This window comes from Lepidochelys olivacea, assembly GCF_965140295.1.
Source record: "Lepidochelys olivacea isolate rLepOli2 genome assembly, chromosome: 27".
NCBI lineage: Eukaryota > Metazoa > Chordata > Testudines > Cheloniidae > Lepidochelys > Lepidochelys olivacea.
The window spans coordinates 19456812-19480061 of record NC_140437.1 but is presented as its reverse complement, the minus strand read 5'-3'; the positions used below and the strand labels follow the sequence as shown (position 1 = coordinate 19480061).

At 41.2% G+C, this 23250-nt stretch overlaps 1 protein-coding gene across 4 annotated transcripts in view; it reads left to right on the top strand.

Moving 5' to 3' along the window:
* The window catches only part of MPP3 (MAGUK p55 scaffold protein 3), a 110759-nt gene that overhangs the window by 37894 nt on the left and 49615 nt on the right, over nucleotides 1-23250 (top strand). Inside the window, exons 1-4 of one of the 4 annotated variants that reach the window (XM_084616078.1) lie at nucleotides 6850-6967; nucleotides 16513-16621; nucleotides 20380-20498; nucleotides 21895-21972. In XM_084616078.1, coding sequence (XP_084472204.1) covers nucleotides 16597-16621; nucleotides 20380-20498; nucleotides 21895-21972 — 222 coding nt within the window. In that variant the 5' untranslated portion in view covers nucleotides 6850-6967; nucleotides 16513-16596. Of the gene's footprint in view, nucleotides 1-6849; nucleotides 6968-7036; nucleotides 7127-16512; nucleotides 16622-20379; nucleotides 20499-21894; nucleotides 21973-23250 lie in introns of those variants that run through there. The other 3 variants (XM_084616077.1, XM_084616076.1, XM_084616075.1) reach the window with 3 other exon arrangements.

The window sequence follows — 23250 nt, the reverse complement described above, 5'->3', positions numbered from 1 at the left end:
TACACAATAAAGGGATTTGAACAAGCGAATCCTCTCAGCCAACATTTAAAAATGTTACAAGTGAAGCAAAGTTCAACACATCAACAGTTAGAGGCTCCTGCTTGTGGCTGAAGCGGAAAAGGGACAGTGCAGGAGGTAAGATTGAAGTGTGCAGAAAAGAACTCTCAAGAAGCTTCAAATGATTTCAAAACAGCTTCAGTACCTTCAATCAAGGATGAAAAGATCTGAGATCAGAAACAATTACAAATCTATTACAAGCTATCACAGTGTAGGATCATTAGCTATTTTCTATCTCACTTTTTTATGAATATATATATATATATATATATATATATAATATTTGTCAGAAATATTACCAAGAGCCGGATTCAAATACTAAGATTAGTGACACTTGATTGGATGAATAATTTCAATATCTAATTTTCAGCAAGTGTTTTCTAAAGCAGTTAGAGACACAAATTAATTTGTAATTATAATTAATAGCTGTTTTTTGTTGAAAATTCAGAATGCTAAATAATGTGACTATTTTAGCCTGCTTGGAGTTCAATTTCAGTATTTTCACCCCATCCTGATGGGGATCCAAGTATTTTTCTATTACTTCTATTTCTGACATGTACAGGCTCTCACTTTTGACAGACCTTAATTAAGAGCCATGTAAATGCTTTTCTGCATAGTTGCTGACAGGTACCTTAGGGTATTACCAAGCCTGCTTTCCAAGTATAGGCACAACAGAGATGATTCCTTTCCATCCAAAATAAGCTATTAGTTTTTGGAGTAAATATGAACTGCAAATATTAGCTGAATAATCGATTTTAATTCTGAGTAACAACATTCCCCCATCAACTGGAATAACCTGCTTCATACAAATATTTTCCTTCTCCAGGGATCTCTGTGAGCTTGGGGAAATAATGGCTTTTCCTTGAAAATAGAAGTTAGAAATTCTGAATACAGCAATAGCACCTTTAATTACTTTATGATCGGAGATGTTGACAAAGCTTTCTCCCTCTCTAATTATTCCCTTTCTAACCGTATTTGACGGAAAACCTTTTCCTGTCTCTCCAGGCAAATGTGTCACCCTTCCAAACAGAGTCTGAATACTAGAACAGGGAGGCTGTACCAGAAGCAAGAACTCCCCCCTTTCTGATCTTACTGTATGGAAAATCATAAATTTTTGTGGCTTTATCTGTGATTTTTAAATATAACACACTGAATATAAATGTATATTTCACATCACTGGAAGACACAGAATTTTAGATGTAGTATAGGCAGCCTTTTACCCAGGATTCTGACTATATATACTCCAAGTCAAACAGATGGTGACCAAAAATCATTAACAGCTAATAGGAACTCAGCAGGTTTTGTCAAATGACATTCCTAGCAGAGGGGGAGTGTTTACATTCTGTCACCAGGTCCTCCTCCCTTCTCCAATGAATAATTATTTATACACTGCGGAACAGTTCCAACAGGAAGGAATGAGAGAAACCCACCCTAGAATACATTATAGCGGTCATTCTCCTAGACTCTAGGAGACCTGGCTCCAAATCAGTGCTCCACATCAAGCAGAGATAGAATTTGGACCTCGGTCTCCCACATGCCAGGTGATGCTCTAACGCTGGGTTACTGGGTTGGGGGGGCGCAGCAGTATAATCACCACCTGTCTTTTCACCAGCGTGGGGAACACCTCGTTTGTGAATCCTGCTGAGGCTGAGACAGGAGACCGGCACGGCGCACTTTCTCTTCATGCACTGCAGGTGTCAGCATCAAGGGATGTTAATCTGGTACTGTTTTGTCAGAACTTCACATTAACGGAAATAGTATGCACAAACAAGTCTCTGTTTTATTACTACAGCCACTAGCATTATTGTAACACGTGCCAGTGGTGCCAGACGCCTATCCTACATTAGAAATACATCCGGTTTCCACAAAGAACAGCCTCTGTCTCGTTCTCCCTAATAACGGCAGTTCTCTGAGCTGGATCTAATCCAGGGGAGTCCCATTGCCTAGAAAGAAAAGGAGTACTTGTGGCACCTTAGAGACTAACCAATTTATTTGAGCATAAGCTTTTGTGAGCTACATCGGATGGTTAGTCTCTAAGGTGCCACAAGTCCTCCTTTTCTTTTTGCGAATACAGACTAACACGGCTGTTACTCTGAAACCTGCCATTGCCTAGAGACATTTCTCTTCTGCTAGGGGAAAGCGTGCAACAAACTATCTAATAGGCACAGAACACATTTCCTAATTACTGTTCTGTTGCCCGTCAGTCAATCTATTCCTGAAGTCTTAAAAGGGATGGATATAACCAGGAATTCCCGTTGGTGGCTTTTATTTGAGGAGTGGGAAAGGCATCTCTATGAAGTGAGCTGTAGCTCACGAGAGCTTATGCTCAAATTTGTTAGTCTCTAAAGTGCCACAAGTACTCCTTTTCTTTTTAGTAAGAAAGTTATTTTAGTTCTACCCTAATTAACAGCGGATGCAAACCCAACACATTTAAACATTATGTACCTAGAATAGTGTTGACAGATGCAGTAGCCTTGAAGGTATGTTTCAAACTACTTAAGAATATTGACATATTTAGCAAAAGATTTTACTTACATACAAGCACGAGCGTGGGTTCTTTGACAGAGGGTGGGTTCGTGAGGAATTAAAGGGATAACAACACTTAAAGATAGTGAACCATAGACTTGTTTGATGATTGGTTACTAATTGCCGTACAACCAAGAGAGTGTCAGATGCTCCATTTAAAGACTTTGTTCAGTGGTATCCAATCTATTCAATGATGGGATAACTTGTGACTCTAGAAAATCGGTATTCAGTTGTGAACTGCAATTGGCCTCCCAGAGCTGCACCTTGTGATTTTTAAGCCTGAAGGGTTTAAATCAGCTCCAGCATGGTCTCCCCCGTCTCTTGTAGCAGCTTTAGGAGCTCTCAGCTGCAGCTATCAGTTCTTTCCAGGCTGCTCAGCAGCGCTCTACTGGCCACCTAGGGCATTTCAAGGTAGGGAGGAGAGTAGCTCTAGTCTAGTTACACCATTTCCTGGTTCCTTGCTGAGCTGTAAGAACTTCAGGTAAAGCAGGATGAGTGCTTGACTGGCTCTCCCTGAGCCTAGAAGACCTCCTAGCAAAAGACTCCTCATCCTCTTCTGCACAGCCCTGCAGGGTAACCCAGCAGAGGATAACTAACCACCATTTTACAGCTCCCAGTTCTCTGGCTCAGTCCAACTTAGAGTTGCCTCCAGACTACTCTGACATGAGCCAGCTAGCTATCAGTCCCTTGGTACCATACACTAGTCAAGGAGAACTGGAAGCATTACACTCTAGCTGTTTTATTTATGGCCCCCTCCAATATGCTCCTTGTATTGGAAGCCCTAGAGATGTAGGGGTCAGCTATGATGGTTGTATGTCCACCAAAGACTCCTCAGCAGATTTCCAGATGATTATTTGTATCTTGTGAGAGGAGTAAAAAAGGACAAAAAAAATCTGCCTTTGCTGATTATGGTCCTTTGTCAGTGGACAAGTTATGGGCAGTCTGCCCGTTAGAACTGGTCCAGGAGCACAACTAAGAGTTATAGTCAGGAGTCAGAAACCAAAGCCTAATCTGAAGAGTTAACCAGTCTCACAGGAGACATAGCCAAAGGTCCAAGCCAGGAGTCAGAAACAAAAGCCTAAGCCAAAAGGTTACCTGCAGCCATAGACAGAAGGTGGAGGCACAATCTGAGCCAGACATCAGGAAGGAGCGGGGGGATAGAGACAGTACTATAGAAGAAAAAAGACCAAGCACAGCTGCAGTTTTGAATGTATTAAGCAATCACTAGACTGTGGCTGCTACTGAGTTTAAAGTATCAATCTGCAGACTCCTGCAGCCAATCAGGTGGTGCAATAAATCAGACCGCTTCTATCAGGGCCAGCTGCACTTATTGGGTTGTCAGGAGGCTAGCTTTACTGCAGGCTGGCCCCTGATACCCTTTGACCTTTCCAGGCTGAAAGATTGGCCACCACTGCTTTAAATCACAGTAGTCTTTATAACAGAAGCAACCAAATTGAAGATGCGGCATAAGGCCTTTTACTGGTTTGGTTTTATAGGTAGGTTTCCTCCTAGGAACTGAAATTCTTAATTTTCCTCTCCATTTGGAGGACTATGGAGGATTGGAGCACTTTCCAGAAAGCTACCATTTCTTTTTAGTAAAAGGAAAACCCACTATTTACTCTCAGATGAAGAAGGATATTATGGAAGACTAAATGGCCTATTAAAGGGAAGCCAGCTTATCTCATATGGTGGAGTTTTCCTATTTATGTATGGAAATAGACTGTTACACTGAGTGATGGGATCACAGAAACAATGTCAGACTTATTTATTGTAATAAAGCCAGAACTAATTAATGGAACGATCTTTTGTCCCTTCAATTTCTTTAAGTTGTTGAGCTACTTTATTGTGAAAGTGTGCTGACCACATAAAACATTCTAAGTCTTTGTGAATCTTGTTGACCGGTGGCTTATTTTACATCTACCCAGACCTCAACAATATACATTAACAAGAGCCACTTTAGAATGATGCCAAATATCATCCAGACATGAATGACTGATAGCTATAGGAAATTATGTCCTTAAAGTCTTTAAAACAAATATACAAAAACAAGGGTGGAAAAAGTGCAAGCCACGTAGTATTGCAAGAAGTTCAAATTGGATAACCTTCCCAAATCTCTTTAAAAACTAATAAATCAGGGCCAAAATTTTGTTTGCTTTTCTCTCACCAGTAGTCCCATGAACTTTATTGGGTCTCCTTATCTGGATAAGGCAAACAGGATTTTGCCCATGGTATTTTTAAATGGTTTAAATAGTAAAACTATGTAAAGAGGAAAACAAGTATAATGGCAGAGTCCTTCACGCATAGAACACGGCCCGAAATACTCAGGTATCTTGAATATTTCAAAGGAGCAAATAGCTATCCTATCTATATTACCTCAACAGAAAATCATTCCCCTGAACTCAGACTAAATTTTGGAAAGAGTGAGACTAGATTTTGCAGCCAGGGATGAGAGGAACAAACATGGCTTTGTCACATTTCCACCTCCAGGATTCTGGGCTGGCTCATGAGTTGATGCAGTTCCAAATTTAAATAAGAACAGCCCTGGAGACTTCTCTAACATCGTGACTCTCCACACCCAGAGAAGCAGGCAGCCAGTGTGAGTTCCCCACCTTTCCAGGGGCAGTAGGGCTCAGGCTTCAGACTTCAGCCCTGGGGTGGTGGGTGGCAGGCTCCAACCGTGGGGCTTTGGGCTCTGATCCTGAGCTCACCTGCTCCCCCCCGCCCCCATTGCCCTGGTGCCTGCTGCCTCCCTATGCACCTCTCCATCCAGGCCTTAGTTTGTCCCCTGCTTGCTGGGGCTGAGTAAGTCTGCTGTGAAAAGCAATATTTGTATGTTTGTTAATATAACTTTTTACTGCCTTCCAGCTAGCTAGTAAGTCTGCTGTGAAAAGTGATATTAACAAACATACAAATATCAGTTTTCACAGCAGCAGACTTACTAGCTAGTGTGTCTTTAAAAAAGCAACCAACAAGCAAAAGAAACAACAAAAAAGACAAGAACATGCAAAGCAGTTTATTTTGTTTCTATTCTGTTTAGGTCCAGTAAAGAATAGAGACAACTGTAATTATTTTTATTATTGAGTCTGCAAACAAACAAACCAAAAAAAGCTCTACATAAATTACAATGATTTGGACATGTACATGTGCAGATTTATTTGTTTTTCCTAAAGTTAATTAAGTATTTTAGGAAAAATTGTCAGAGAGACGACCAGCAAGAGTTGGTGGTTGCACTCTAAGGCCACCAAAACATTTCTTGTGACAACCCCTGCTTTAGGAGATGCACAAGTTCCACAGCTGCATAAGCCATGTAAACATGTATGGTACAGCCTTTCTTTGCTTAGAATGAAATTCATTCCTGTTTTCTCCCCTCACATACAGCTAAAAACTCTAGTTCAAGCCCTCATCATCTCATATCTTGACTGCTGAAACTTTTTCCTTTTTGGTGTTGCCAGATGGAGTCAGTTTTCCCTCAAGCCCTTTAATATATTCTGCCATGGGAATAGCTCCCAGTAAAAATCCAGAAAGCCACTATATCTTCTTTTAAATCCCTCCTTAAAATTTTGCTGTGATATCTCCAATATAGGTGACAATGGCTAAGCCGTGATATGCCATAACTGCTTCCTATTGCACCAAATAACATTGTTTCACTATTACCTTGTCCTCCCAACTCATCTGTTTGAATTTCTCCACCTGTTATTTCTTGTCATATTATACAAATTATAAATTGTTGGAGCAAGAACTCTTGTGTGTGCATAGCATCCAAAAGAATGGAACTTTGCTCCCTGAATGAGGCTTCTAAAGTGTTACCGCAACAAACATAATTTTAAAAGTCAAATTTTTCTAATGGTAAAAGTGCATGTAGTCTTCATTCATGTTTTCCATAGTCACCTTCAGAAAGAGCCTAGGCTTGGAAAATTTCCTGCAGAAAGCTGAATGTTTTGGGAAGTTTTGGACCACCAAACAATTCAAAGGGAAAACCAGAGAGAAATATAAACATTATTATGATCCCATTGTACCCCAGGAGCTCCACGCTGAAGGGATCACTTGTATCTGAACATTGAATAGATTGAAAGCCTGCATTGTTAATGGCCCAAATTCACCATGGCTACAAGAGGTGAAAGCAGGGTGTAGTTCTCCCACAAGCCCAGGTTCTTAGCCCTATTTCCCTGGGGAAGGGAGGCGGCGGGTTCCGTGCCCGCCGGATGGCGCTGTAGGCTGGCACCATTTCCTAGGAACCCCAGGGCATGCCCTGATGCCGCACATCTGGGCGGGGCTGGCGCCCCCTTCTCCCCCGCTGAGGATGGTGTTCTCCTTTAGTCCGCGCAGCCACACAAAGGGACGGGGGGAGGCAGCCCCCCCGGAGAAAGGGGATGCGATGGAGGAGGTGCGTGCAGCTCCGGTGCTCTAGGGGCGCATGAGCGAGGCGCGCACTGGGCTAGAGGGGCGCAGACACGGGGGATCTGCTCCTCTCGCCACAGGAGGCAGCCCGCCGCCTCAGCACTGAGTTTCGGCCCCCGCCGGCAGGCAGCTCAGGGCCCCGCAGGTAACAACCCCGGGCGGTTGCATGTCCCTGTGGCCGCGGCAGTAGCGCGCTCCGCTCCACGAGTCTCCAGCAAAGACATCGGGGGAGGAAATTCCGTTGTAGCAGCAGGCGGGGTGCTGGCCGGGCCCTGCCTATGCCCCGCTCGGGGAGGCTGGCCCCCGCTTGGCCCTCGCTCCACCTGCAAGCTCCGGATGCTGCAGGGGCAGACTCCGGGGAGCTCGGTGGGAGGATGGGCACATGGCGCTGGAGGCGGGGGGCGGACCTGGACCTGTACCTGAGCGATTGCACAGAGGTGCTCTGGCTTCTCGCTGGGGGAGGGTTGTGAGGGTTCTTGCCTATGCCACGTCTTGGGGGCATTTCTGCTGCCTCAGGGCAGCAGCATGACATTGGGCCAGGCGAGGCCAGTGCATAGCTCATGCTCAAGCAAATTGGTAAGCAGGGTCTGGTATGAATGCATCGAGCATCTCTCTGTACAGAGGGCCAACTTCATCTGCCCAAAGAGCTGAGGAATTCAGCAAGTGAAAACAAAGATGGAGCGTCCAGGGCAAGTGGGCTGGATTTTTTACTCTTGTTTATTTTAAACCAGCCTGTGGACATCCTCAGCTACAAAGAGGCAGCAGAAATGTGTTTGTGCTGAGATGAAAGAAAAGAATTAGCAATACCAGTCCTTTTAATTCATAATCCGGTTTCCACAGAGACTGCAAGAGGCTGAGCTAATTGAAATATAATTGAAGGTTTAAAATTATAGTGGGTGCCTGCATTAAGGAGAAATTATTTAGATTATGCTAAAAATAAACGGAGCAGTTCAGGTTAGTGTTATCAGAAGATCTTAAAGATTCAAGCCCTGCTTGACAGGTGTCAGTTTTTATAAGACGAACTGGTTGGTTTCTTGCAATTGCAGTTCTTTTATGTGTTTATATATCTTTTGAGTTATCTGGCTTACTGGCTATTTTAAGACAACTGTCGCTGTTGTATTTAAGCACCAAACAAGGCATCACATTATATAACTGCACTCTGAGGATTTGAATAGTTAATTTTTTTTTCAGTGCTCAAGGGGCTTCTTGCTTAATACAACAGTAACTCAGACACAAATTTTTTTTTATTTCATTACACTGTAAAACACTATACTTGAATCCCATAATTAAGTAAAAGGTTAGGTAAGCCGTGCTTTGAATTTTCTTGGTAGACAAAAGTATAATGTCTCCAAGAAACTGAAGTCCTGCTTAACAGCAGACAGTCATGCAGTTTCCAACACCCAAAATTTTATAATTCATATGCCTTTCCTGACCTATTATAAATAGTGATTTTCTGGAAAGATGTTGAAATGCAATTGTTTTTGAAAAACAATCTATCTTGGAAAGTATGTCCTCAATACTGATGCTTCATTCCATATTTAGCCAAGTTTCCAAACCAAGTTTGGAAACTATATAAACATACTAGAGCAAAACCAATTTCTAATATAGTTCAGCCATCCAATGTGGACAGGCCAAAAAATGTCAGAATCCTATTTAAAGATTCTGTTTGGTCCACCCACACAGGCTGACTAATCTTCAGCTGGAGCAGTCCAAATTCTGTTTCTTATCCAGTATGGATAGAATTTAAAGAGTCCTCTCCCTAGGCCATGAAGCTGGTCAAACCTTCTGCCCCAATAATAACTGAGCAGGAATAAACTTAAAAATGAATTAGGGTTTTGGAGAGTGCCCAGTATGAGAGGAAGAGTGCATCTCAGTGAGTTTTTGCCTTCAGTGTTGAAACGATACACGTGTGTATTGTAATTTGTATGCTCAAAACACTAAGTGTTGCCTAAATTTATTAGTGACGTAATAGGCATAGGACTGAACCTACTAGCTGGAAACCAGTATTAGGACAAGAGGTGCTCACCAGCAAAGCCCAGGGGGAGTGCAGTTGCATTGTTAGGGTATTGACCTGGAGTTGGGAGACCTTGCTATTTCTGCCAGACCTGGTTTCCCAGGTCCAGGCTGAAATTTCTGATCAGAACGAGCGAGACCCACCCACACCAGAATACTGCAGCTAATTGCCCAGTGGTTAGAGTTCTCACATGGGATCTGGGAGCTCCTGATTCAGTCTCTGCCTAATTCAGACCAGAGACTTGAACCTCAGCCTCCCACGTCAGGTGGGCGTACCATGGATTTATTTATTATCTGTCCCTTTCCTTATTGTTCCTAATATTCTGTTAGTTTTTTTGACTGCTGCTGCATATTGAGCAGATGTTCTCAGAGAATGATCCACAATGACTCCAAGATCTCTTTTTTGAGTGGTAATGGCTAATTTAGACCCATCATTTTGTATGTATAGTTTGCATTATGTTTTCCAGTGTGCATTACTTTTCATTTATTGACACTGAATGTCATCAGCCATTTTGTTGCCCATTTACAAAGGGATCTCACAAAACTGAGTAATTCTTTGTAGTCAGTTAGGACTTAACTCTCTTAACTCTTAATTTTATATTGTTTGCAAATTTTGCCACCTCACGGTATACCCCTTTTTCTATATGTTGAACACCACAAGTCTCAGTACAAATCTCTGGGGGACACCACAATTTACCTCTCTCCATTCTGAGAACTGACCATTTATTCCTACCCTTTGTTTCTTATCTTTTAACCAGTTACAGATCCATGAGAGGACCTTCCCTCTTATTCCATGACAGCTTACTTTAATAGCCTTTGGTTAGGGACCTTGTCAAAGGCTTTTTGAAAGTCCAAGTACAATATATCCACTGGATCACCCTTGTCCACATGCTTGTTGACTCCTTAATCGAATTCCAATAAATTAGTAAGGCATGATTTCTCTTTACAAAAGCTGTGTTGACTCTTCCCCCAACAAACTGTGTTCATCTATGTGTCATTCATTCTGTTCTTTACTGTAGTTTAAATCAATTTGCCTGATACTGAAGTTAGGCTTACCAGTCTGCAATTGCCAGATTCACCTCTGGAGTTTTTTTTAAAAATTGGTGTCACATTAGCTATCCTTCAGTCAACTGGTACAGAAGCTGATTTAGGTGATAGGTTACATGCCACAGTTAGTAGTTCTGCAATTTCATATTTGTGTGAATACCATCTGGTCCTGCTGACTTATTACTGTTTAATTCATAGAATCATAGAAGATTAGGGTTGGAAGTGACCTCAGGAGGTCATCTAGTCCAACCCCTTGCTCAAAGCAAGACCAACACCAACTAAATCATCCCAGCCAGGGCTTTGTCAAGCTGGGCCTTAAAAATCCCGAAGGAAGGAGATTCCACCACCTCCCTAGGTAATCCATTCCACTGATTCACCACCCTCCTAGTGAAATAGTTTTTCCTAATAGCCATCCTAGACCTAACCTAGACCTCCCCCACTGCTACTTGAGACCATTTCTCCTTGTTCTGTCATCTGCCACCACTGAGAACAGCCTAGCTCCATCCTCTTTGGAACCCCCGCTTCAGGTAGTTGAAGGCTGCAATCAAATCCCCCCTCACTCTTCTTTTCTGCAGACTAAATGAGCCCAGTTCCTTAGCTACTCCTCATAAATCATGTACCTCAGCCCACTAATCATTTTCGTTGCCCTTCGCTGGACTCTCTCCAATTTGTCCACATCCTTTCTGTAGTGGGAGACCCAAAACTGGACACTGTACTCCAGATGTGGCCTCACCAGTGCCGAATAGAGGGGAATAATAACTTCTCTTGATCTGCTGGCAGTGCTCCTACTAATGCAGCCCAATACGCTGTTAGCCTTCTTGGCAACAAGGGCACACTGTTGACTCATATCCAGCTTCTCGTCCACGGTAACCCCTAGGTCCTTTTTTGCAGAACTGCTGCCTAGCCATTCGGTCCTTAGTCTGTAGTGGTGCATGGGATTCTTCCGTCCTAAGTGTAGGACTCTGCACTTGTCCTTGTTGAACCTCATCATATTTCTTTTGGCCCAATCCTCCAATTTGTCTAGGTCACTCTGGACCACCTCAGTGTATACCCTAACACTCTGGACCCTACCCTCCAGCATATCTACCTTCCCCCCCTCAGCTTATTGTCATCTGCGAACTTGCTGAGGGTGCAATCCATCCCATCATCCAGATCATTAATGAAGATGTTGAACAAAACCGGCCCTAGGACTGACCCCAGGGACACTTTGCTTGATACTGGCTGCCAACTAGACATCGAGCCGTTGATCACTACCTGTTGAGCTTGACCATCTAGCCAGCTTTCTATCCACCTTATAGTCCATTCAGCCAATCCATACTTCTTTAACTTGCTGATAACAAATTTATCAGTTTGTTCCCAAACCTCCTCTGTTGATACCTAAATCTGGAACAATTCCTCAGATTTGTCACCTAAAAAGAATGGCTCAGGTGTGGGAATCCTCCTCACATCCTCTGCAGTGAAGACCAATGCAAATATTCATTTAGCTTCTCTGCAATGGCCTTGTCTTCCTTGAATGCTCTTTTAGCACTTTGATCATCCATTGGCCCCAGTGATTGTTTGGCAGGCTTCCTGCTTCTGATGTACTTAAACAAAATTTGCTGTTGTTTTTTGGGTCTTTGGCTAGTTGCTCTTCAAATTCTTTTGTGACCTGCATAATTATACTTGACTTGTCAGAGTTTATGCTCCTTTATATTTTCCTCAGTAGGATATGACTTCCAATTTTTAAAGGACGCCTTTTTGCTGCTAATGGCTTCTTTTACTCTGTTGTTCAGCCATGGCAGCCTTTGTCCTCTTACTATTATTTTTAATTTGGGGTATACATTTAATTTGAGCCTCTATTATGATGCTTTAAAAAAATTTCCCTGCTGCTTGCAAGCTTTTCACTCTTGTGTTCCCTTTAATTTCCATTTAGTTAGCTTCTTCATTTTTGTGTAGTTCATCTTTCTGAAGTTAAATACCACTGTGGTGGTCTTCACTCCCCTCCCCCATATGTTAAATTTAATTTTATTACGGTCGCTATTACTGAGCGGTTCAGCTGTATTCACCTCTTGGACTAAATCCTGTGCTCCTCTTAGGACTACATCATGAATTGCCTCCCTTTGTGGATTCCAGGACTGTCTGCTCCAAGAAGAGCAGTCATTATTGGTGCTTTTCAAAAATCTTTGAGTGTTATAAAGTTTAGTCGTCTGAATCTAATTATACGGCAATATCCGGGAGTAACAATGGCCACGTACCCTGCTTCCCAAACTGGACATCCCAGATAAACAACTTCCTTACTGTTGAAAAAAACTCATCCTGACCTTTTTTTGTGCTGTATTCTGAAAGTCAGCAGACTCTGGCTAAAATGTAAACGCTGCCCAGTACTTAACATGGCAACTGACAGAACCTCAAACCATGAACTATGAAAACTGTTCAGTCAATGAATTACACTAATGTACACAAACATAGCATTTAGCTCCATATGTTCAATACTGCTTGAGCAGAAAAAGTGATTTGCTATATTACCAGTTCCTATAACAATCAGAGTTGAATTGAACTGATATTATTTTGTTCAGCCCTCAAAAGTTAAAAGATCTTGTAAATGTTTAGGTTCCTGATTACAGGTGTGTGTCTTCAAAAGCAAACAAGTGTACCTTCATGATCTTTATATAAAACATTTTGAGTCAGTAGTTAGGGTAATGCTCAAAACATCAATTTTCTAATGTAGAGGTTAGAAGTTGTTTTTTTTTTTCATGTAGTTTGTGTGGTGGTTCTTAATAGTCACTCAGTATTTTAACTGGATTTTATAGCTAATATTTATTAGTGCCTTATCTCGTTGATATCAGTTATAATTTTAATTTGTAACATACTCTTGGAGAGAGATGTTCAATATACCGTATATATTTTAACATGCTGGTTTATATACAGTATGTGAAACTTTACTGATTTGGGGTGAAATTGATTAGCACCTCAATGACAGACTGCAAAATGTTCCGCAGCATGCCAAAGAGAAGAATCTGAAACTGAACAAGAAATAAATTCCAGATTTCACTGAATGAGTAGAACACACACTCAACAAAGGAGTTTAGTTGGGCCAAAGAAAGATGGTGGCAACTGTACAAATGAAGACTCCAAAACAAAGAAACCTTAAAGATTCATGGGCATATTAACCTAAGCATATTGATCCCAAATTTGGTAAGTGCTCCACTCCCAATGCTGAGTGAGGATAGTTGAGAATGACAAAAAGATGACTGACAAAACAAGAGCTTTTGAGAATAAAAATAACTTGTTACAGTCACATCTTCACTCAAATACTCTGAGATCAGCAAAGAACCTATGGTCTCAGTTGATGTAAACTAACATGGGTAAGGAGCCTGTCCTGCAAGATCAAGCACTTGCTTCTAATGCACTGGCTAACCTAAAATAGAACTGTGCCCATACTGAAAAGAAAAGCTAGCAATTGTTTCAGGTAGTGAGCTGTTTCATTAATGTTTATGGGAGAAATAAGGCTAGGTAGAAACTGATCATAACCAATCACAATACAGAAATTATTGCCCAAAACACTGCCTAGACTTAAAAAAAATGATCACTAAACTTCTTGTCCAATGTGAAATGCGGGCCTGGAAAGGCCTTCTTATACCAGACATGTTTTCAAAGGAGTTTGAAGTAAAGATTCACACAACCCATTTCCAGAACAGTATTTGAGAAGCTAAAACAAGAAACACAAAATGCCTCAGCTGAGCCTTACAACAACCTCAGAGAATAAATTTAAATTGATGACCTACAGACTTATCCCAGTCACCTCCAACCATACTTTTTTGTGGGTACTGTAGAGATTAAATTGTTGCATTTGATGGATTTCTCTACCGATGACATGTCATAATACTTACAGCAGGAGGCAAGAATCAATATTTAACATTGTAAGAATATCACAATATATATCACAATTCTTTATTAGGTCACCAGTTCTGAAGATTATGGGCATGGCAAAAAACTTGGTACCAACCTCTTGAACCAGACAGTTAAGCCTGAAGTAGTTACAAGCAGCAGTATGCCAGCAAACTAAAACAGAATGCCAAACAGGATATCATTATTGCAAGTGAAAGAGAAGGTTAGATTTAAAACAAAGTGGCTGGTGACTTGCTAAGGTAACACCTATATTATTTGGACCAAGATCATGCATCGCACCCACTTTATAAATTGTAACAATGGAGGTCTGCATCCCAATTAACAAAACATACTTTGGAGGAAACTCTTAGCATTCACTATTGATACTGTAAGAGGCAGGATATTGGGCTAGAGGGACTACTGGACAACATTAGAGCTCAATCCTGCAAGGTGCTGAGCGCTCTGGGTATGATTCAGCAAAGTGCTTAAAGCATACTGTATGTTGAGCCTCAAGCACATGAATAGTCCCCATTGACATTAATGAGACCACTTGGTTTTATCTAATACATAACCTTTGCCTGCATTAATGCTTAATTTGATATTGGAAAATGAGGGAGGTTATTCAAATGATTGTACCTTGACAGCCTGTTATTGGAACTATGTAGAAAAAGGAAAGTTTAAAAAAGGATTGACTACAATATTTTCTGTGGATTTAAATAAAAATAAATTGGCTTAACATAGCATGACAAACTTAATTATAAGGAACATTTTCCACATACAGTAATTCACCCTCTGCAGGGCATTATATAATTAATCTGCAGAGCATAAAAACAAATTTAGGTATAAAAAATCCCTAGTGCTTTCCCCTAGGTTAGTAGGGGGGATATCTAGTTTGTTTTAATAAAATAACCAGATTCAGTGCACTGTCTAAAGAAGTGAAATTCTTTGCAAGTTATGTCATACATTTTTCGTTATGATTATTTGTGACAATGTGCTCAGCCCTGTGGAAGGCACAGATGTTGAGACCAGACTCTGCCCTAGAGAGTTTACAGTCTAGATTTGGTCTGCATTGTCTGAACAAACCTAAACAGCAGCAAGGAACTCCCAGGTCATGGGGGGTGGGGGAGACTTATTTCTAGTTTATTGAGCTACTGTTGGAATTTTGCAAAACTAACATGCTTCCTAGGGGATCTTATTTTTCTATAGTTGTAGTAGACTCCTGACTTTCTGGTTTTTCTCCCTCTTTGCTAAATTCATAACTCTGACCCACAGCTCACCCATTGTTTGTTTGTGACACTGACTGAATCCACTAACTACATGCAAGTGAAGTTAAATGAAGTTTCAGCCCGGTCTGTATTCATGAGCTTGAGAGAACTGAGATAAAGTTTTCTTTGAATGGTAATACCCAGATGGACTAATTAGACATTTCAAAGCAGAAAGGAATGCAAACGCAAATACTATTTTGAGATTAATATCACAGAGAGTAAAGTCACTTCTATAAAATCCTGGGGGAGCTGGATAAACTGACATAAACTGACAAATGCCACCAAGCAATAAGAAAATGAACTATTTGAGGATGCAATCTTCATAAACAATATTTAGATGAGAGGCAACACATTGAAACTACTTTCACATGACACTGGAATGAAAGAGGCAAGTTGCGGGAGGTAATATCTTTTATTGGACCAGCTTCTGTTGGTGAGAGAGACAAGCTTTCCAGCTGCATACTGGAGTGAAACTTTGTGACCTGTCCATAATGACTTTGCCAAATAAGACATGTAGTGTGCAAAGATTAAAGGATAAAGGGCTTTTTTCTTAGCAACCTTTGAGTGCTGTTGCATATTTCTCTGCAAAGCATATTTTAATTAATTTTACAAGAGTAAAGTACAAAGATTGTTTTGGAACCCCCAATCCGTTTACAACTCTCAATAATGGGTGTTTTGTCTTGAATGTATGATCTCAAGAGGCAGAGTAACTGTTGCTATTTGAAATTGAGAAATTGTTCACTAGTGGAAGGGGAAGCATAATACAGAAAAGAAATAACAGAGGTGTACAATGAAGTAGCCCTGCTCTAATTTATGCTACCTTCTCCTCTAAGAGCCAGAAATAATTGACTTCAATGAGAGTTGCACCTGCTTATGCCTGGACCCAAAACTGTTCCTACAGAATGCAAAACTGATATATGATGGCAGCTCTCTCCTCCTGCTCCCACCAAGTGTTTAAGTCCCTTCTGGTCCTCCCCTCCTATAGCATGCTCCTGCTGCCCCATCACCTCCTAGCCACTTATCAGTTTTCCCCTCTGTGGTATTCCTAAAGTGCCTAAAATTGTGGACTAATAAGCAGAGGAGCTCGAACAGGCATGGAAATGGCTATTTTCTGGATTATGCTGCATCAGAGAGCTGTGCAACACCTTGGCAAAAAGATATTATGTTACTATTTGTAAGGCCACATAACTTCATTGCACATTGGACCCTAATCATATTTAGCCCAAGCAACCTACTAAAGAAGGATGCACTAAAATGAAAATGCTAGCATTATACAGGACAATAAAATATCTGTATGTCAGAGATACTTGACTTCAGACATTATCTTTCCTTATTTCAGGATTGTTTCTGAATCACAGTCCTGCAAGAAGAAAATCATTTTGGTTTAAGTTGAACATTTGTCTCTAGCATTAAGACAACAGCTATGCCAGTGCTATCAGAAGATTCAGGTAATTGGTCTGCATGCTTTCAATTTAAGAATGGCTGAAATCCTAGTATGTTCTCACACAAAGCACTATCTGTAATTTAATTTGTTAAACTAGAGTTGAGAATGTACACATTTATTTCCCATCAATGCAATTACTAAAAATCAAGGATATCACAGTATGAGTGGGACTGGATAAAGAGATGGATTTCAGGAGGAACATAGTTTGGTGACACACCTGGAGTTCAGTAATGTAATCTGGTGGCCAGGCTCCTACTGGACAAACATAGGCCTGTCAGCATATAGCACTGTTGTCTATGCATACATAATAATGATAATTTTCCTACAGTTCTGATACTTTTTATGTCACTTCTTGCTAACAAAATAAATAGCACCTGTTGTGACAATATTAGCAGCGTCAGTTAATAGGAGCTGACAGATCATGGCATATCTATCCATCAGCTCAGTTGGTGCAGACTTCTAAAAACATTATTTCATTAGCTAGCATAATGGGTTTCGGGAAGGCAGCATGCAAACGTCCGGTATGGTATTTCTTTCCCCTTCCTGTGTCTCAACTTACCTTTCTGCTATGGTACAGACCAGAGCTTAGTCTTCAGAACTCTGTCTACATATATTGTCCAGAGTTAAATCAGATAGGAGAGTGACAATCTCTAAAGGAAAATGTTTACTAAATCTCTGAATATATGAATGCTTAAGAGTTTACTTATTACTTTAAAGATAAACACATGCAGGATTTTTTCCCCTAAGTTTAGTACTTGATACTATCACAAATTGAAATGCACATATCTGTGTACACTTCCCTAGGAGTCTTCTCTAGGAGGATTTACCTTTCTGTCTGTGGAACGGTGTCCAAACCCTTTGTAGGACACACAAGCGCCTCAAAGTCTGGGAAACAAGTGATAGCTCCACAGTCTCTTTCAAACTCCCTTTGAATCTCTGCAGCAACAGTCTGCAATTTGCACAGCCTGCAGAAATTCTAATGTTCTTCTCCAGTGAGGTAAAGAAGCCTGCAATCTGAATCTAAAACTGGCAAAAATCCCTGGACTGTAGTCCTCACAGCACATCATCCTTGCGTTTGCACTGTTTCACCACTGAGTTTTTCATGGCTCCCATTCTTCCGATTTATAAATTCCTCCTCCTCCTCCTTCTTCCATTAGTTCCACTCTCAGAGCATGTCCTGCCAGCCTGCTTGCCTACAATGGAAATCACATTCAAACAGCTAATGGACTGCAGACTTACTAGAGCTAGGGAGGGTGACTCTGCTGGCTGGGCCAGAATCATCAAGAAACTGGGTAGGGTGGGCACTAGGTGTACCCATTAGCTGTTTGAATGAGATATGTCTATATTGCAAGTGGAAGCTTGCCTCCCAGCCCAGGTTGGCAGACCTATGCTAGCTTTACTTGAGGTAGTGTGCTAAAAATAGCAGTATGGGTGTTGCTGCATTGGTGGTAGCTCAGGCTAGTCACCTGAGCTCAAACCTAGAGGGTTGGGTGGGCTTGCACTCCGGTTGCTAGCTCAAGCTGCAACCCCGCTGCAACGTCCACACTGCTATTTTTAGCATGCTCTCAAGCAGAGTTAGCACAAGTCTATCTGGGAAAGGAGGCATGCTGTCAGCTGCAGTGTAGTCATTCCCACAGAGTCCCCCCTTGCCTGATTCTTTAGTGGTTATTGATTATTATTAATTTCCCAGTAATTACTAATTCAAAGAGTTGGGGATCATGGGGTTTTAGTCCCAGAATCAGGCACAACAGAAGCAAAGTTATCAAGTTCGGGTTTCCCAACCCGACACTGATGTGCACAACAGTGACACTCACTCTGAGGGCAAAGCAAAACTTTACTCATTGGGTTAATAAAACTACTTAAAGACACAACTGCTCCAAACCCCATACAAAGATAGCAGTAATATAAAGTGACACTGATATTTTTTACCGTTCCTTACATATACTCACAACCTTAGGAATCTGGTGGTAAGAGACAAGCAGTCATCTCCTCTGTCCCTGGCATGCCAAATAAGTTCGATGGTCCAGATCTCTTTGACATGGTGGTCTGGTCTATTATAGGGCCTGATATTTTCCATGAATATTCATACAAATGCTCATCTTCCTTTGCCCATATTGAACTTCTTCACCCTAATAATGTTGAGGTATCCTTATCCTATATTGGTTAGTATATTAATTATTTTAACTTATCATGTACATCAGTTTGTTGCCAAGGCAAGTCCATGGTTAAGCATCTGCCAGCATTTTTATCCTAAAATATTCAAGCCTAGTATCAGTTCAGTGTTCCTGGTATTGTTTTGTACAAACTCCCCCCTCCAGCACAATGTTCCCAGTTCCCCAAAACTCAGGGTCACTGTTGAGCAACTTACTTATGCTAAGGCTCATAGGCCTCAAAGACTTATGCTAATTGCCTAAGGGAATGCCTTACAGGATATAGGCCTGTAGGTTCCTTGCGTTACTGCTAACTTGAATGCTAAACTAGCTCTGTGGGTAACTCCTCCACACAAAAAATGCCACCCACCTGCCTCAACAGAGGGGGACTTTGATGGGGCCAGCGGTGAAAGGGGACAGGCCCAGCAGTGAGGAAGGGAGACACTTGCTGAGAAACACCAAGTGTCTTCTCCCCTGGGAGTCAAGCATCCATTGGCCAGTTGTGGGGATGGGTGCAGCTTATCCAGCATTTCCCACCTCCCAGGGTTTAACCTGGAGGGGCCCTGTGGTACTTCTTTTGGCTCCATTCCAGGTGGGATCTTTTTGCTTTCCTCGCAGCACCTTCAAGCCATAGTGGTTAAGTAGGAATGTGCTCAATACCTAATTGTGGTACTTGGGTTGAGTTGTTTGTTCGTTGCAACTTGGGGCCAGTTTCCAGTGCAGTTAAGAGAATAACCAACGGTTCCCAGAGCTAAAAAACCTGGGATTTTGGTGATGGGCCTTGGGCTCATGGGATAGGGTAAGACCTTTTGCCCTTTTGCAAGCTGAGATCCCCTCCCTTCTGCGCCCTCTGTCTCTTTCATGGGGTGGGGGTGGGTCTAGGATTCAGAGACAGCTGAGTCCTGCCAGATTGGCAGAGGAAACCTGTAACTTGGGGTAGGTTTATATGGTAAGGAGCCCTGTAACCCTTACACTGGAACAAATTAAATGCCTGGTACAGGACAGTATGAGTAATGAGTGGGTAGTGTCCCCCTCCCCTGTGTTAAAGTTTAATAAAAGTTGTGACCTTCCACTTAATTCCATGTATGTGTTTATCTTTTTGCAGCTGTGTCCACATCAACAAAAGATGGATCCTTCATACTATTTCTTTCCTTATTTACACCTCTCAATGCTGCAATGCAAGCAAGTGGGTTACTCTAGCTTAGGTCCAAGATATAATGTAGATGAGTGATTGGGTATTTCAAAGAAATCTCAATGTTATTGGAATGCAGGGAAACATCAGACATAGGGAGAAAAATTTTACTAGTTGTGATTTTTACAGTCTTAGAATCAGTGGATTCTGCCTTTGCTGGTTTTGGCACATGTAGAAAATTCATGTGAGATCTGCTGTTTAAGAAGGGAGTTGAAAATCAAGAGCAATGATTGGAAATAAGATGCAACTCTCATTTAATATAATCTTATATTATATAAATCTCATATAATCTTAATTATCAGAAGCACAATTTTATTGTGCTGGTCAAATAAAATTATAAACAATGCAATAACAGAACTCAGATAAGAGATATTAGTTATCCACAAAGCTTTTGTTCTGTACATTTTGCAATTAATTTAGGATTGCATGAGACTTTGGCCCTGTTGACATCCCAGCTAAGACCTGACTCAAATCACAAAGAAGAAATGGGATTCCTTAGAGATGTCTTCAGTGAAAAAAGTCTGAGTTATCTAATGAAGGTAAATGTTTATTTCACAAAATTTCCTTTTCTTTGTGGCCTGTATTTCTCAGTATTCTTGATTTCTTTGCCACAAGGCTTACTTGTTTTTACATAGAAGAGAAAACTGAACAGAGAAAATACGTATATTAAAGTAACTTTAAATCAACAAACATGAACAATATCCTATGAAAATTACTCTTTTTTGCTTGCTCTGAAATGAAATTTCTGCCTAGTTTTGAGTGAATGTCATTTTGAAGCTGGAGAAAGCTGCCATCACTAAGAATCAGAAGGGGGGATTCTCTTGTCACATAATTGATATTTTCCTTGTTAAAATAATAATTTTCTCTATTTGGAGGTTTTTTTTGTTTTTTTTTGTACTGTCAATTAACTAATTGATAAATGCAAGTATCAGTGCCCAGTAATGAAAACATTTGAGTATAATAATCAGAATTTTCCTTTAAACCATGGAACCTCAGTTTCACAAGATATTCTCCCATCTACAGAACTAACAGCAGCAAAAATATGAGCAGGACTATTCTGCTCTTGACATGGATCATTCATTAACACACAGGTCCCCACATTGTCGGGTGTGCCCCCCTTAGGGGGCATGGAAGAACATTGGGAGGGCATAGGGGGCATGGGCCAGCCTCCCTAGGGAGCAGGGAGGCTACACCACCCAGTTTCGGCCCTTGCTCCTGGCTTCGCCCCCAGCTTTGGCCCCCGGCTGTGTCTCCGTTCTCAGCCCTGGCTCCTGGGGAGGGGGCGGTCAGGGCTAAGTGGGGGCATGACCCTGAAAAGTTTGGGGACCACTGCATTAACACTTATGATATTTGACAAAAGAATATGCCCTTTTGATATAAAAATATGCATCATGGACTAATAAAAAGTGTCCAGAAGACTAATTTGAAGAGTACCACTATAGAATTAGTAATGCCAGTTAACACACAAGTAATATTAGAATGTTCATTTAAATCCTTTTCTTTGCTGATTTGCCATCATCACTGATGAGTATATCCACCAAAGTAGTGATCTGATCCTGCTGTAAGTCTGATCACCGAGGTCTGAATATGGGCAGAGTACTAACACATAGCTGTTAGATGATTATTTAAGGCAAAAGGCCAAAGACATTAATCAAGTCTTCTTTTTCTTCCTCCAAGCTACGCTGCGAGGGAGATTCTTTCAAAGAGGCATAAGGGATTTAGGAGCACAAATTGGGCTTTGTGCTCCTAAAACCCTCTGGCACCTTTGAAAATCTCCCATGCATTAGTTCCCTTGATGATAGTTCCTTTGGATATAGATCCTTCTGGTTTCAGCAATAGGACTTTCAGCTGATGACCTCCCATATGTTGCAGTATCAAAAAAATCAGAAATTCTTGACCTTTGTAGTCACTTACCTGAAAACACCTGTGTTTCAGATTCATGAAAAGCTCCGCCATTATGAAAGACAGAGCCCAACTCCTGTTTTACATAGTGCAGCAGCTTTAGCTGAGGATGTAAGTATGTTTGTCCAGTAAATTCTTTTTAATGTCTTAGATGCTTAAGTTACATACTAAAGAACCAAAAGTCTCCAACTGACGTTATTCTTGCCCGGACTGAACTAAAACACAACTCAGATTTTTTAAAAAAAAGTTGATTCCTGTTTCTGTTGCTACACATGACTACACAGACTCCTAAAGGAAGATTTGAGGGAGCATTTGGACAGAATTCACAGCACTTGTGACTGTGGGATTCACTGCCACAAGATATTACTGAGCCTAAGATGTTATCATAACTCAAAAAAGTATTGTCCATTTATATGGATAAAGAAAAATATCCTGAGTTATAACAGTAAATATTACAAAACAACAGCTTTGGCAAGGATATAAGTCCTCAGGTTTCAAGGTATAAATCAACCTCTAGCTAGTGGTGGTTAGCAGGAAACTTTTCCCTGGAGACAATATCTCAAGACTAGCTACTGTGTGTTTTTCCCCTCTGAAGTAGCCAGTACTAGCCACTGTCAGAGACAGGATACCAGACTAGATGGAACACTGGTCTGATCCAGTCTGGCAAGTCCTGTGTTCCATTCTTCTGCTTTAGGCAATTGTACTTTCAGCAACTTTTTACACTGAAACAAGGAAGTAAAAGAATAACTGACCTTCAAATAATTCATTTAAAAAATTGAGGTTTCCACATTTATGCTGTTAGCTTTGGAACTTAAAACACCTCTTTTAGTTTTACTGTTATTTAACAAATATATTCAATAAACTAAGTTGCATAAAACTGTACAGAATTCTTTCCTGTTGTTTTCCCACTAAATACACAGGTTGGAGCTATCAGTGAATAATATTGATCTTCTTGTCAGTTTTTTCCCCACCGTCATAAGGTATACAGGGCAGGCCCTGGGCCATCCCAGAGTTGTCCTCAGTGTATTTCTGGGGAAAGGGCTATAGTGTAAAAGGAGGATCTAAATCACCTTTATCCCTCCCCCCCGATCCTGGGCCAGTCCTAGTACACAACCTAGAACAGCCCCAAGGCTTCTCTAAGTTGTGCTTGGCTGCCTAGAGGCTCAAGGAGGAGTTCTGGTATCCAGGGATTGCTGAGAAGCAGGGGGCTACACACCCTACATTGATTCTGTGCCACCTGGTGGTTCCCATTCACAAAATGGGAATCCTGCAGGGGCCAGTTAAACAGTCTCTCTGGCTGCTTTGTGGTATTGCAGTAATGAGCATGGTATAAACACTGAAGAGAATGGAGAAACATCACAGCTTACATCTTTCTGGCTTAGGAAAACT